This window comes from Gekko japonicus, unplaced genomic scaffold, assembly GCF_001447785.1.
Source record: "Gekko japonicus isolate JY-2015 unplaced genomic scaffold, Gekko_japonicus_V1.1 scaffold65, whole genome shotgun sequence".
Classification (NCBI taxonomy): Eukaryota; Metazoa; Chordata; class Lepidosauria; order Squamata; family Gekkonidae; genus Gekko; species Gekko japonicus.
In genome coordinates this window covers 1,693,902-1,708,876 of record NW_015165832.1, presented here as the reverse complement: position 1 = coordinate 1,708,876, position 14,975 = coordinate 1,693,902, and the positions used below count along the sequence as shown (strand labels likewise).

At 39.4% G+C, this 14,975-nt stretch overlaps 1 protein-coding gene across 1 annotated transcript in view; it reads right to left on the bottom strand.

Annotated features, from left to right (window-relative positions):
• The window catches only part of SHANK2 (SH3 and multiple ankyrin repeat domains 2), a 512,140-nt gene that overhangs the window by 65,601 nt on the left and 431,564 nt on the right, over positions 1 to 14,975 (bottom strand). Inside the window, exons 14-17 of the mRNA XM_015410855.1 lie at positions 13,938 to 14,073; positions 8,787 to 8,867; positions 8,434 to 8,442; positions 4,203 to 4,223 (exon numbers count right to left, since the gene is read on the bottom strand). Of these exons, the coding sequence (XP_015266341.1) occupies positions 4,203 to 4,223; positions 8,434 to 8,442; positions 8,787 to 8,867; positions 13,938 to 14,073 (247 nt within the window). The remainder of the gene's footprint in view (positions 1 to 4,202; positions 4,224 to 8,433; positions 8,443 to 8,786; positions 8,868 to 13,937; positions 14,074 to 14,975) is intronic.

Sequence of the window (14,975 nt, the reverse complement as noted above, 5' to 3'; positions counted from 1 at the left end):
GCATATACAATTATATGAGTAAGGATTTGAACCTGGATCTTCTTACTCCTAGTCTAGTGCTATACCATACTAGCTGTCAGACTTTCATACCTGTTCACATCAGCTAGAGGAATGTATACATTTTTAAAGTTTCAATTATGGCTTCAAGAAACCTGACACTGTAATAAAGCAAATGCTTGCTATAACACAGTTTGGTACCAATATAAGGATGACAGAAATCAAAATATAAATAAATTAAAGAGTATTATGAAAACAGATACTCATTGAAATTCAGTGTAATCACTCACTTGGCCAGGAATTCATTTAATGAATCTCTAACCTATTTTGGTGTTTTTCCATCAAGATTTTGGAACTATTCCAATTAAACGTTCTAGCAGCATTACTATTATTACATCACTATCTTTTTAGCTTTTTGGACTCTGTGGTGATTCAGTGTGGACATGCTATTAAAATCTACCCAGATTAAAAGAAAACACCAGCATTTCCAGTCACATTAGGAATGCCAGACCCCTTGATGCAGGTGGGGGTCCCCAGTTTCAGGTGCTCCTCTCCACAAACCCTAATTACCCCCCCCCAACAGGCAAGAAGCCAGCAATAAACATGATGTGCCTACATGACTCAGAAGTGGCGTGGGCACGTCGGTGACATCGGGGGGTGACACTCTGGTTTTGGGGCAAAACTCTATGGTAGAAGCTAATTCTACCATAGAGTTCTGTCCAAAAGCCAGGGTGTCACCCCCAATGTCCCCAGTGTGCCTATGTCACTTTCAGGTCATGCAGGCACATCATGTTTATTTTCAGCATTCCTCCCTGTTTCCAGTAAGTTTAGCCCCATACCCTGCCAGGAGGTCCGAGGGACCTGGCAACCCTAAGTCACATGGAGTTAATCATTCATTTTGATGGAAGAATACTGTCTACGTATGCATTTATTTGTGAATGCTGAGTAGCTCAACCATGTCAATGACTAAGGAAGATCTGTACACTGGAATACTACATATATGTGCACCAGTGGACTTCAACCTTTGTAGACCTCAGACCCACCATTAACCCCAGATGGCAGCTGGGGATGTAGTGAGTTGCAAACACATTGCAGGAAGTCAAATGCCATCCCAGTTATGTGACAAGAGAAGGCAACCTCCTCTGGTCTCTGAATCTGCCTGTACTAAAAAAGGAATCTTTTCCACTGCTGAGTGGCCTTGCGATCCTGCTGTTTTCTCACTATGCATGCATAGAGAGGCAGGAGCCATGAAGCCTCTGTATGTATACATACTAGCAGCAAGCCTTTCCAAAAAGTGCATGCTTTAAAGAAGCATGTGATCCAGATTGGCAGAGTTTTACAATCCACCTGTGGATCCTGTTCTATGGGTGGAAGATCACTGATACAGAGGACCTACTGTGACTACAAATAATTCCTGGTTCAAGAAGAGGTATAAAGGTATTGCTATATAGGCATGTATCAGTACGCAACTTATTCCCTTCAAATTATGTGAGTGACACAACATATACAAATGTTTTACTTAAATTATGCTGAAGGGCTCCCCTTTCACTTATATTCTTGGCTTGACTTTCAAGTCCCCCCCCCCCCCAATACTGCTCTGGAGCACAGTGCAGAGCAGTACTTCATTTAACTACAGCTATTGTAAAAGAATGCTATTGTAACTCAGGTCAACTTAGTAAATTATAGGCTGCCATGTGTACATGTCTTAATTCCCTAAAATATTGTCAGTCAAAAGAATGGAGCCTCTTTCCAGCCTGCCATTGTGCTTTTAAAGACCGATGGCATGTTTGTTGGGTAAAGACTTTCAAGGGAAAATATCAGCATATAAAGTAGTCCAATTCCTTGAAATACTGATTTCAGAGATTGTAAGTTAAATTAAAGCAAAATGCCACATTCTAATTTTAATTTCTAAAGACCTCTCTATATACATGGAATTGAATTCAAGAAAGGGACTCACTTGTCTTAATGTAGGACAGGGGCTCCCAACCCTTTTGAGCCTGTGGACACTTTTGGAATTGTGATGCAGGGTAGTGGGCACAACCACAAAATGGTTGCCACAGTATGTGGAGCCACATATACAGAGAAAGCCCAAGTGAAGAGGGGTAATTAAAAATACACTGGGAAAGAAGGGTGAGAAAGAGTGAAACAAGCACTGTGGTGGCAGCTGCCACTGAAACAATGTTATTTGTAGGTGGTCAGCTCTTCAGCGGCCAGTCAGAAGTCCTGTTGGGCAATAGCCACATCCACTTTCTAAAAACTCTTGGGGTGTACCCAGAAAGGTGTCGGCAGGTGCCATAGCTCCCATGGGCATCACATTGGGGACCCCTGATGTAGAGCACTCTATATAATTGACAGCAGCAGGGACAATCTCACTGAGCTAAAGGGGATCACCCCTGCCTATACAGAATTCTATTCCAAACACAGCAGAGCTTTAATGTAAGGACTTTTTTTATATAGAGTGAGGTTTGCTTTAAACATAGGAGAAATTTTGCTTTGAAAACCATATTCACATGGTATGGACTAATTATCTGGTATACATAAATATTTTTACATCAAAGCATACATCTTTCAAAAACATGTGTTGGTTCTCATAGATGTTTGAGCTTTAGAGTGTACACACTAGATGTAAATGCTAAAACTGTAACACGTGAAGTGGCCCTGGGCTTTTATGTGTAAATGTGGTCTCCTGCGGTAAGAAACATATCAAGGGCACTTACTCTCCCTTCAAAAAAGCAAAACCAAGCAAACAAAAACAAACTACTTTTATTAACTAACTCATCTACATGAAAAACACTTCGGTTACTGATACTTGCAACTGGCTAAGACATTTTATTCTGCCATGGTTTCTGCAGAACAGTTTCTGAGTGATAGTGCACTGAAGAAAAAGCTGTAATGGGAACTCTTGTCCACTGTTAACATGATCAACAAAAGAAAGAGAGAGCTAGGAAAAGATTAAAATGTCAAAGAAACACTAAGAAAAATGTACTTCAGCCAATTAACTTCATCCTTTAAAGAAAATATAGTAGTCAACGCTTTGCACAAAACTGTTACATATATATATTTCCTGTCCTGAATTTCTTCTACCTCTGTGACACCTAAGGATAAATGGTATACTGTGCAAACCACTTTTTAAAAAAAGAACTAGGTTCCTTGCCTTGAAGAAAGCAAGTGACATACAAAGGGTAGGGTAAAGAAAAAAGGATGCAGCTAAATATATGCCACTTATGTATACATATATTTATATTTAATATTACTACAAAATGTCAACAATCCCCGTCTATCTTTTCACTTAGCAATCAGTCATTGCAAGTTGGGAGGCATGGCAGCAGAGGTGGGTCTCAAGGAGATAAAGGAGAGGAGAGTTGTGACCTTATGGATCAGTTTAGGGAGGGCATTCCATGCATACGGGACAGTGTAGAATGTGCTATGTGAAACCTGAAATTATGCAGAGCAGCAGTTCTCCAGGTAAAGAGTCAAGGTGTGTGTGTGTGTGAGGTACCTATATTTGAGACAGAGGCAGTGTGGTTCTGTGAGTAATAGTGGGCCATTAAGGAGGCAAGTGAAATAAGTGAGGCAAGACTATACCAAACTCCTGTTACTTGCCACTGTTTCTGAAGGGGTTGCTTCACACATGACATTATCCCTACACTAAGGGAATTTCAGCGTAGGAAGATGTATACACTCATGTACAACATTAGGAAAAAATGTCATAAGTATCTATTTTGCCTTGATTACACATGTTCCGAAGCTGCAGCAGAAGGTTCCAAATACATGTAACCACAGCAAAATAATCACAAGACTTTTGCAAGTGACATGAGTGCTTATTTTTCCCCCTACAAGGAGGTTCTTTTATACAGGAAAAATGCCACATATGAAACAGCCTTCAGTGGTTGCCAGTTAGCACAGTAACTTTGAGGTAATGATTCAGGAACGACTGGGAAAGGATCTTAGACAGAAATAGGAAAAGGGAGTGGGAATGAAGGGGGGAAAGACAAAAGGAAGAAATGGGGTCAGTTACTTCAAATGTGCTTTCTGAGGAAATCAGGTTTTTTTTTAATGTGCTTGCAATTCGTTATATAAATACTAAACCATAGCAATCATTTTATGATTGACAAACTGGACCGTTTATAACTGTGTTACTCCTTTAATATGAAAAGGTGTAGAAAAAACCAAGTTAAAACAAGAGACAAAATGCTTCCCCTTACCCTTCTTCTTCCGTACTGAAGCTTGGAAATAGAAAGGGAATGAATGGTAAATCAAATCTGAAGAAAAGCTCTTTTTTCAAATGTTAAATCCCTGCTTAACTTGGGAGAACTAGTACTAAGTGCATTCAGTGTCCTGTCCTTGAACTATCTTTAGCATTAGCCAATCTAGCATTGCCCAAACTTTTATTATGAAGCTAGGTTGGTAGTAAAAGAAAGGATAACTTGGCCATCTATAAAAGGAACACCTAGTTTCAAAAATTTAAACAACCTGTTTCCAATGTTTAAATACACAGAATCTGGGAACAAACTGTGATCACTGGGTAGGTCATTAGCCTGTTAATCTTGCTGCAAATTCTAAAAGATGTAGACAGTAACAGTGAACAGCCATAAAATATCACAAGAGAGAGAGCTACCTAAGGGCATGAACTAAGACCCAAAGAACCAAGAAACTAGTCCTGTAAACTCAAGGGAACTATAGTTTCCCTCAAAAAGCAGCCCTTCATATCACATTGAAAACCAGTTCTGAAACTAAAGGAACTTTCCAAACAGGCTGTAATTGTTTCCCACCCCCAAAGGAAGTCACCAATTCCGATGGACCATTATAAGCCATTTCCTTTAAGCAGCTGTTTGAATCCCTGCTATCATTATCAAACAGTGGGATATAGGTGCAGGTAACAAAAATTATTAGACACGTACACAAAGAGAGAGATAACAAAAAGGAATATGGAGAGGTATGCTATACATATACTGTGAACAATATATAGCAGTCCTTCCTACACCCTTTCTTATAACAGCACAATAAGGAACCAAAGAAAATTTAAATTACAGAATACAATGTTTATTTGCACAATATATTCTGCTCAGGGAGCTATTTTTCAGCAGAGGTTATTGATGAAACAAACTCATAAATTAAATTTGGTTAAGAGAGTTTCTGTCATGCTGATCCAAGAGAATGCAAAATACAAAGGAACTAAAGATGTATCTTTTGCTGGATCAACTTCTGCTGATTAAAGACTATTCAAACCATACCTGAATGACAAAGAACTAATTATTAGACAGAACAAGAGTAATCTTGGTTTCCTGAGCTATCACAACTGTTGACAACACTCTTCAGGTTCATGTATATTATATTACACTCACTGAGTTTGATGTGCTATATAATTTGAATATCCAAAATTAATCTCAGCATCATTGTGAATCAATAGATGTGAATTCTGCATTTTGAAGTTTCAAAAATCTGTTGTATTGGTTAGGAACTGCAACAAGTCAACCACAATAATTCAAGAGCCAGACCACCTCTACCATTCCTGGCACTGTGCTGAAATGTTTAAAATCATTCATGAACATGAAGATGTAAAGGATCTAGGCTGATTTATACTCCCTGTGCAAGGTTCATGCTTGTATACTCTTAACAATAGAAGAAGGTCTACCAAAAGGTATTACCTTACCTATTCTACATAACTCTTTCAGTCCAATTCTATGCATGTTTACTCAGGTGTAAACCCTTCTGAGTTCAATCACACTTATTCCCAAGTAACTGTGCATAGGACTACAGCTTTAGTATATCTAGCAGCTCTGGTAGGCATGCAGATGCACTCAATGAGCAGATTTTCCCAGCATGATTGGGGCCGCCCTTGTCACTTTGTATCAAGGGAAATTAGGTGCAATGAGCATGTGATCAAAGTGAAAGGGACAGCCCCAATTAGCTTCCTGTGCACATCCATGGAACTCAGGATCACAGCAAGCTGCTAGACTTTCATCATTTCAAAGTATCTTATTTTATATAAAAACACCAACAGGTGAGGAATAATTATTCTCTGTGCTAAAGCTCTTATTAGGTTTCCTGCACTTTCATTTGAGGTCTTTCAGTTCTAGCCTCCATCTCCCTAGATACTGGATATTTGTGGCTACTAGTCCTAAAAGCCTATTAACATTTTGTTTTTATGAGACCCCTATACGACAACTAGGAAGTGCAGCTGGGCAGTGGGCAGTAATCACCATGCTGACCTGTTTAAACTATAAAAATATATAACAGTGTAACTGGTTCTTAACTTATACCTTTATAGGTCTTCAACCTAATCAGGAACAACTTTGAAAGTTAGGAAACTGTTTTCCTAGGGCCACATCTAAACCTTCTTGCTGTACGAATTTTATCCCTCCCCTGTAAAAATCTTGCAGTCCCTAAATCATGGAAATTCATTTTCACTATAAAATTAAAAGGAGTTCTCTTTGATGTTCAACATGGGTAATCAAAGAACAGCTGTTATAAAAAAATGTAGCAGCTTAAAAAAAGAATTGTATTACTGTGCCTCTGTGTGGTTTTATTGAGAATGAAATGAGTTCTGCATGGAAGTGACTGGTGTGGCCTTAGGAAAACTATGTCCTGAGTCTCAAAATAGTTCCTGAGTAGGATGTTAAGACCTATAAAGGCAGCTATGTGAGGAATTAATTACATTAAGTACTACACATTTCAATACATAAAACAGGCCAGACTTGGTAATGACTCCTCTCTGCCCAGGTATAGGTTCAGAATTAGCCTTGAGTTGTCCTGCTAGAAGAAAAAATCACAATCTCAAAGATGGCAGTAAAAATCAATTTTAAATGCACCACAAAATGTTAGTTCAGCCAGTTAAAGCACTGTTACTTTAATGGCTCTTGAGAAACTCCTTCCTGTTTTTCCATTACACAAAAAGAGGTCTGTGCTATGATACAGGAACATGCTAAGAAGGATAATTTCACAATATTCTCAGTCATAAAGGAATTCTGGAGACAGAACAATTTCAGGGGGAAATGGCAACATATTTTCACGAATTAACCAGGGCTCTTTTTGGGCAGGAACGCACAGGAACGGAGTTCCAGCTGGCTCCGAGTTGGCCACACCCAGCAGGAACTCATTAGCATAATAGGCCACACCCAATAGCAGAAACTCATTAGGATTGGCTACATTAGGGGTGTGTGGCCTAACATGCAAAGGAGTTCCTGCTACAAAAAAGGCCCTGGGTTTTGACAACAAACAAGGTAAACAGAATAAGAAGGGAAAGGTAAGTGTGGCTGGATGACCACACTTCTGGTAACATGGGGGTGTGGCCTAATGTGCTAATGAGCGGTGCTGTCAGGGTGTGGCCTAATATGCTAATGGATTTTGCTGCTGGGTGTGGCCTGTTATGCTAATGAGTTCCTGCTGGGCTTTTTCTACAAAAAGAGCCCTGACAAATAAACTAAACAGTTATTGCAGCTGTTTTATTATAGCTTTAAAGTAATAAATGGCACAAAGAAAATAAACATCTTTCTGAAGAAAAATATTGATAATTAAGTCATACTTATCTAAATTTAAACAACAAATGTCATGGCAAAAAGTCCTGCATCTGAAGGACCTCTACGATTCATACCATCAAATTGTTCAATATTGTTTGAACATACATATTTAATATCCAGAAGACTTTCTTTCTTTCTACAGGTTTTAATCTTAATGAGTATTACCAGAGCATTACCAGGTTGACATGATTAGAAACCAGTGCTGGCTTCAAGATGAGAAGTTTCTATTATGGTAGTGATTCACTTACTTGGCCAGTGAGGAGTAATGTATCTCTGAATGAAAGTATCCGATTTTAAGTCAGCGACTGCTAATTTTTTAAAATATGATTATCATGCAACAATTTTTCAGTTACCAGGATGGGAAAAAGCCCATTTATTCTTCGTATCAGAATTGTGTCAATTGGAATATTGTACAAGAAATTTTGTTACATAACTATTTGCATAAGCAAACTAAAAGAATATTATTGTTCTTGCAAGTCCATCAAAGATTTAGTTATGAATGTATACATAATAATTGGAATGAAGAGCCTGAACCCAGAAACCAGGAATACAGTACAGAACTATGTGCTAGCTGCTGAATTCCTAAATGTTTTCATAACTGATTACTTGCCCTGCTGGTATTAACTACTGGGTGAGGAAAGGCCCCTGAAATAAGCCTAGGTCCCAATTCTGACCCTTGCTTAAAAGGCGATTGGAACTATCAGTGATGACTGTACAGATCTACATTAGTGTTTCTGTACCACACAGAGACAGCCTGTGGGTTCACTCATGTAGCACCCCTTTGATCTGAGAGCAGAAACATGTTTCCATACATGGATTGCTCTTTTTGAATTGGGGCAAAAGAGAACTGGGTAGCTTACAAGTACATAGGGTTTAATTCTTGTCAGCTTTTAAATAATGAGGGCTAGCAGCTTACCTTTGTCCACTAAGGAGAGGCCACAGAAATTTAAAATAAAACAATATTAGATAAGCTGATATTTTAAAAATAAAAAGCAAACTAACAAAATATGCTATAGCTTTTGGTTGATATGTAAAATAATGATGCATGTAAAGTAGAAATACATTCTCTCGCAGAGCTGGAAACACAAAAAATAAAAACAAAATCATACATGCTAATCATGCGTACTTGGAAATCTCCAGAAATGCAACATTCCCATGTAATCTTTTCAATACCACATACTGTACAGGGTGCAATTCACTTTCAAACAGTCTAACATTGTCTTTACATCTGCACTATTTCAACATGCTCATTAAAAAACACTTTCTTACCAAGCTCTTCAAGCTCTGAGGTCATTGACTTAGACCGCAAGGTCAGTGCAGTGGTTGGCGCCCGTTTTGGAGGTGGTGGGGCTTTGCATTAAACAGAAAGACACACATTGTAAGTACATACATTTATAATACTGTATATTCCCATATGCATGGTTCAGATTCAACCCCCAAACACATTACTAATAAAATAGAAATCTGTTTGTCTCACTGTATCTAAAACAATCACTGGTTTCTGGAAACAAACATATACAAACTATGTACAGTAATTTTTAAACATAGGAAAATAAAAACAACATCATGATACATATTTTAAGAGATTTTCACACTTTGTGCAGTCAGCTAAATTAAAATTAATGTATCTTATCTGATAAATCTGCAAATATGAGATATGATACAACAGAAGCTTGTAAACTATATAGTTAAACTTTGCTATGGCTTTGAGCTAATGCAATAAAACAAACTGAGATATAATTCAACATCACATATTATGAAAGAAAGCAAACTAAATGAGAAAAGTACCTGAAAATTGTAAGACTTACAATTATCTGGGTCAGAGACCATGGTGGGACACAAAGAATTGAACTAAAGAACCAAAGGCAATTACTCTTGAATAATTATGCTTCTAAGACGCTGAAAAACCATAGTCTAATACTCTTTTATGTTGTAAAATGATCCAAGCTATGTTTAACTATAGCTTGGAATCTCTCCCTTATAATAATTGAATAGTGGGGACCAACGTTCTAAAATGCCCGCCTTTAGTGTTAGGCCGGAAGAACTGCCACTCAGAAGACACTGGCTGGGTTGACTGGCTGCTTTGTGCAGTCCCGCCCAGCGTTCCAAGGTCATTTCCATATGGAAGCTGATTTGACTTCATTCCACACCTCAAACTCCACCCCCCCGCAAGGCAGTTGGAATTTTCAGTTGCATAACATACCTCATAGGGGAGAGGAGAATGATGCCCTTTCCCTAGGCAGAGGCTGGGGGGGGGGTTGTAAAACTTAAGACAGACAGGCAGATAAAGGTTGGCTGATGGTTGCCAGGAAAGGACATAGGGTTGCCAACTCCAGGTTGGAAACTTCCAGGATATTTTAGGGATGAAGCCTGCTGAGGGTGGGGTCTGAGGAGGAGGAGGAAGAGGGGGACCTCAGACAGATACAATGCCATACTGCCCACACTCCAGACAAGCTGTTGCCACTCTCCAGGTGACAGCTGGAGAGCTCTTAAAGCTTTGGTGCTAATTCAAACTGTTGCAATTTATCGACAGAGTAGTGTTTTGGAAAATCTTTAGGAATTGTTTGGTGCATTTACGATGGGGCTCCTGGGGAACTATTGTTGCCAATCTTGGCCCAGCAGCCATCAAACCATTCTCTTCAACCCCCTGCTGTGCAGCTGACTTTCCCCTAGGGTTGCCAATCTCCAGGTGGGACCTGGAGATCTCCCACTGTTACAATTGATCTCCAGATGACAGAGATCAGTTCCCCTGGAGAAAATGGATGGTTTGGAGGGTAGACCCTATGACATTATACCTGCTGAGTCCTTCCGCCCCGCCCGCCGCCCAATGCTGCCCTCTACAGAATCCACCCCCCAAAACTCCAGGTATTTCCCTCCTTAGAGCTGGCAACCCTACATTCCCCTCAGTGCCTGTTGGTAGGCAACTAAGCTTGGTCCTGTCACCTACTTTGGCCTTTGGGAGAAAACACATTGGGGCCAGTCCTGATAGGGTTGCCAACTCCAGATGGGAAATTCCTGGAGATTTGAGGGATGGAGCCTGAAGAGGGTGAGGTTTGAGGAGGGATGGGACCTCAGACAGGTACACTGCCATAGACTCCACCCTCCAAACCAGTCAGTCCCACATAGGGAACCATTGTTGCCAATCTTCAGGTGAGGGCTGGAGAGCACTCAGAATTACAACTGCTCTGCAGAAGGGAGGGCAGAAGTCAGCTGAAGTCAAACGGGCAGATAATGGTAGGTTGATGGTTAGCTGGGAAGGAGATGGGGTTGCCAACTACATGCTGACAAATTCCTGGGGATTTGAGGGGTGGAGCCTGGAGAGGGTGGGGTTTGCAGAGGGGTGGGACCTCAGACAGGTAGAATGTCATAGACTACACCCTCCAAACCAGCCACTTTGTCCTGGGTAACAATTGCTGCCAATCTCCAGGTGAGGGCTACAGATCACTCACAATTACAACTGCTCTTCAGGTAGCAGAGATCGGTTCCTCTGGAGAAAACAGTGGCCTCTGTCATTATACCCTGCTGAGGTCACCACAGCAAATTGACACTGTTTGCCCAAAGCCAGAGCACTCCCCCAGAGCCTCTTTCTAGATCCCGTTGTATTGCTTTCACAACGGGCTTTACTGCTAGTAAACATATAAGCAAGCATAACCTTTAAAACAAGGATTTGGATCCTATGAACCAAGAGTGCAAGACCCTAGGGGAAGCAGATCTGCCCCCATCTCCACCTTCCCACAACAGTCCTTTGTGACTTCCCAAAAGTCATTACTAGGGGACAGGGGATTCTGATGGACAAAAAGTCACTTGGCAATGTATACTGCAATGAGAATGAGAAATTGGGCAAAATCACACCCTTCCTCATCCAGTTCTCCTCACTGAAGTATGCTGGGTGGTTTTTGTCCATGTGAATCTCTTTCTGGGAGCCATAGGGAGTTGCTGCGCGAAGAAGACAACATGGAATATAAAATTCTGTGACCTTCTAGTGCTCACACTTTATAGGATCCAGCACAAGGATGCAATTTTCAATCCGTACCTAATTCTCATACAACATTATAATCATTCAGAACCAGATATACCCAAAAGCTGTTCAAAGATAACCTTGCAGCACTGAATTGTTCATAAGTTATGACCAGAGAAAAGTGCTCATTGTTATGTCATGTCAAAAGTGTATACCGATTTCCTTCCACACTGCCAACAGAACTGTGTCTCAAGTAGTATTCACTTGTTCTGTTATTGCAATTCATTTGTACACAACTAGCAGCCATTGGAAAAGTATTAATATTCATGGTATAATAAACTATGTCTAGATGGAATATAGGTACAGATATGCATGTACACTAAAATCCAGAAGAAGTAATCAATGCCTAAAGCAATTAACCAAGATGCAGTTGCTTAAAAAGCCACTGGCTTCTGAGTTACCTCAATCATCATTTTTTTCAAACTTCAAAGAAAGATGTCCATTAGCAACTATAACTAGCACTGAGGAAGATTTTCAAAGGACCCAAGAAAAACATGTGAAAAGTGATGACTTTACCTCAAACAAAACAAAAGGAATTTTTCCAAATGTTCATGTTAGTTGCTCAAATGCTGTATTTATAGGACAGCCTAAAGTTGGCAAAATACAGAAAGATGACTCTGCTCTAAAGAATGTAGCTTTAACTTTAAACCCTCTCAGATATAATGCTTTCTCACCAATATTTCATACTATTTTATAATTAATTTTCTTATTAACACTGAAATGGAACTTTTCAAAAAACAACATTCTTACTGATTTCAAAAGGATCCAAGTTAGGCTTATTCTGAAAACTGCTTCTTATAAATATATACTCAAGACTTAAAATGCACAAGAAGCAGAACCTTAAGCCACTGAGTTAGCAACTTAAAAATAATACAATAATGACATTTATTTGATTTATTTAATTCAATTATACCCTGCCTTTCTCCCCAAAGGGGACCCAAGGCAGCTTACATGGCTCTCCTGTCCTCTGTTTTATTGTCACAACAACCCTGTGAGGTAGGTTAGGCTGAGAGAGTGTGACTGGCTAAGGTCACTCAGCAAAATTTCATGAGATGAGTGGGGATTTGAACCCAGGTTTCCCAGGTACTAGCCGGACACTCTTACGAGAGAGCCAGTTTGGTGTAGTGGTTAAGAGCGGTGGACTCTAATCTGGAGAACTGGGTTTGATTCCCCACTCTGCTACATGAAGCCAGCTGGGTGACCTTGGGTCAATCATCATTCTCTCAGAACTCTCTCAGCCCACCTACTTCATAGGGTGTTTGTTGTGGGGAGAGGAAGGCACTTGTAAGCCGCTCCGAGACTCCTTCAGGTAGTGAAGTGTGGGGTATAAAACCACTCTTTTTCTTCTGAACAACTACACCACACTGCCTGGCACCACACAGTGCCAAAATTTTATGAGTTGGGAGAATTTGTAACACTATCTCAAAAGATCTGTGATGCCTACATACATCTTACAACCAATAGTAGGCTTAACATTTGTGTCAGAAGTGACTTGAGTTTCTAAGAAAAAATACCATTACCTTTCTATGTCTTTAAGATAATTATGTCAGTTTAGAGAAGTATACACATAGAAATGTTTCACTAGAAATTCTCTAAATTAGCTGCTGTAGATTTTCCGGGTTGTATGGCTGTGGTCTTGGCATTGTAGGACCTGACGTTTTGCCAGTAGCTGTGACTGGCATCCTCAGAAGTATAACACAGAAAAAAGGAGTACTCTCTGTGTCAAGGTGAGAAGAAAAATGGTAGGCAGATAATTTATGTCTACTCAGGAAGGTGAGGTAGGGCTAAGTCATTATCTTGTAGGAGTTCCCCAGGCTATGGACATGCTAATGGAGGAGCTTTCCTGAGGAAGTTCTTTTGTATATGGATTGTTTCCTGAGGCGGTTTCCTGTTTCCTAAATTCTCTAAATGTTATTGCAAAAAGATACATAAGAAACATACATAAAAGATACATAAATGTCCTATGCTTTTAGTGTCTCGATATACACTAGGTAGGATAAGAACATCACCCATTGGTGCAATCCAATGCAGCCGGATAGAGTATAGCAATATATTACTTACAGGGGAGGTGCCAGCTGAGCTTTTTCTCCCCATTTGGTTCCCTGCCAGGAGGCTGGGTACTAACTCATTCAAACAGACCCACCCATTTCGTTGGGATATTCACACACTTCTCATCAGCTGAGCACTCAGGATATCACAAGAAGATGGCACCCATGTGACTTGGTGTGTATTTCAACAACTCTCTGTGTTCATGCAAATCAGTCCCTTTCTTTGGTATATATAATGTTATTAAGCATATTAGCAGAATGAGGCACATATTGTGCAGCATGAATTTAAATAATGCTAAACCATTTCTCTCTGAGGGAACATGAGAAACAGGACAAACAATGAAAATAATATACCTTTCTTTCTGGCTGTATCATCTGGATCAAGATTCCTGGTTACTGTGACAACTTTAAGAACTAAGTGATTGCCTCCTTGTCGAATCATGTTCACTACTTGTCTGTGTCCAACTTTTACTACATTTTCATTATTAACCTGGAGAGAAAAGAAAAAGGACATGATAAACCCATGCAAAATAACTGATTTTAAAAGAAACAAGGCAAAGTTTTTGGTAAACAGTATAAAAGTAGTCAATATTGCATTAAGCAATGACAAAATCTTTAAATTAAAAAAATCACTGATAAATATTCAGGCAATTAGAAGATAGACATATGAGTGCTTCTTTTTCTGTTAAACTCGACATCATTTTGTTTTCTATCATATATTTAAACATATCCAACATCAAACTATTGAAATTCTAAGACAAAAACTGCACACCTTATTTCTTTTTTGCCAAAGTATACCCGAGATGTGAGAAGAGGATTCTTCAAGGTTTCATACAAGCTGTTAGTTTAACTTTAAGCTTTCATAGAAAAGTATGATATTAATTACTTCTTGAATACTAATTTCAGTATTCTTTGCCATATGCTATTTAGCTTTCAGTCTCCTTGCAAGCAGGCAAGGGAGGGAGGGAGGGAGGGAGGGAAGGAAGGAAGGAAGGAAGGAAGGAAGGAAGGAAGGAAGGAAGGAAGGAAGGAAGAGGAAGGAAGGAAGGACCATTGCTTGTTATTCCTTTGATAAGTTCATCACTTAATTTTCAAGGTGGGACAGCCATCACTTTTATGGAATTACTGATACAGAATTTAAAAAGTATCTAACCAAATGTATGCACTCTGCATATTTCTTTTTAATATCTGGCATTACTACAACATAGTTATTACAGTACATCCCTAATTTTTTTAGGAAAAATACAGTTCCACATGAGATTAATAGGCTATTAATCACACATAAACACCCTTTAGTATACAAAGTGACAAATGGCATAAGCAGTGCACCATCTGTTTGCATCATTATGTGCAATTATATTATTTAGTATTTGGAGTAGGAACAAATTTATA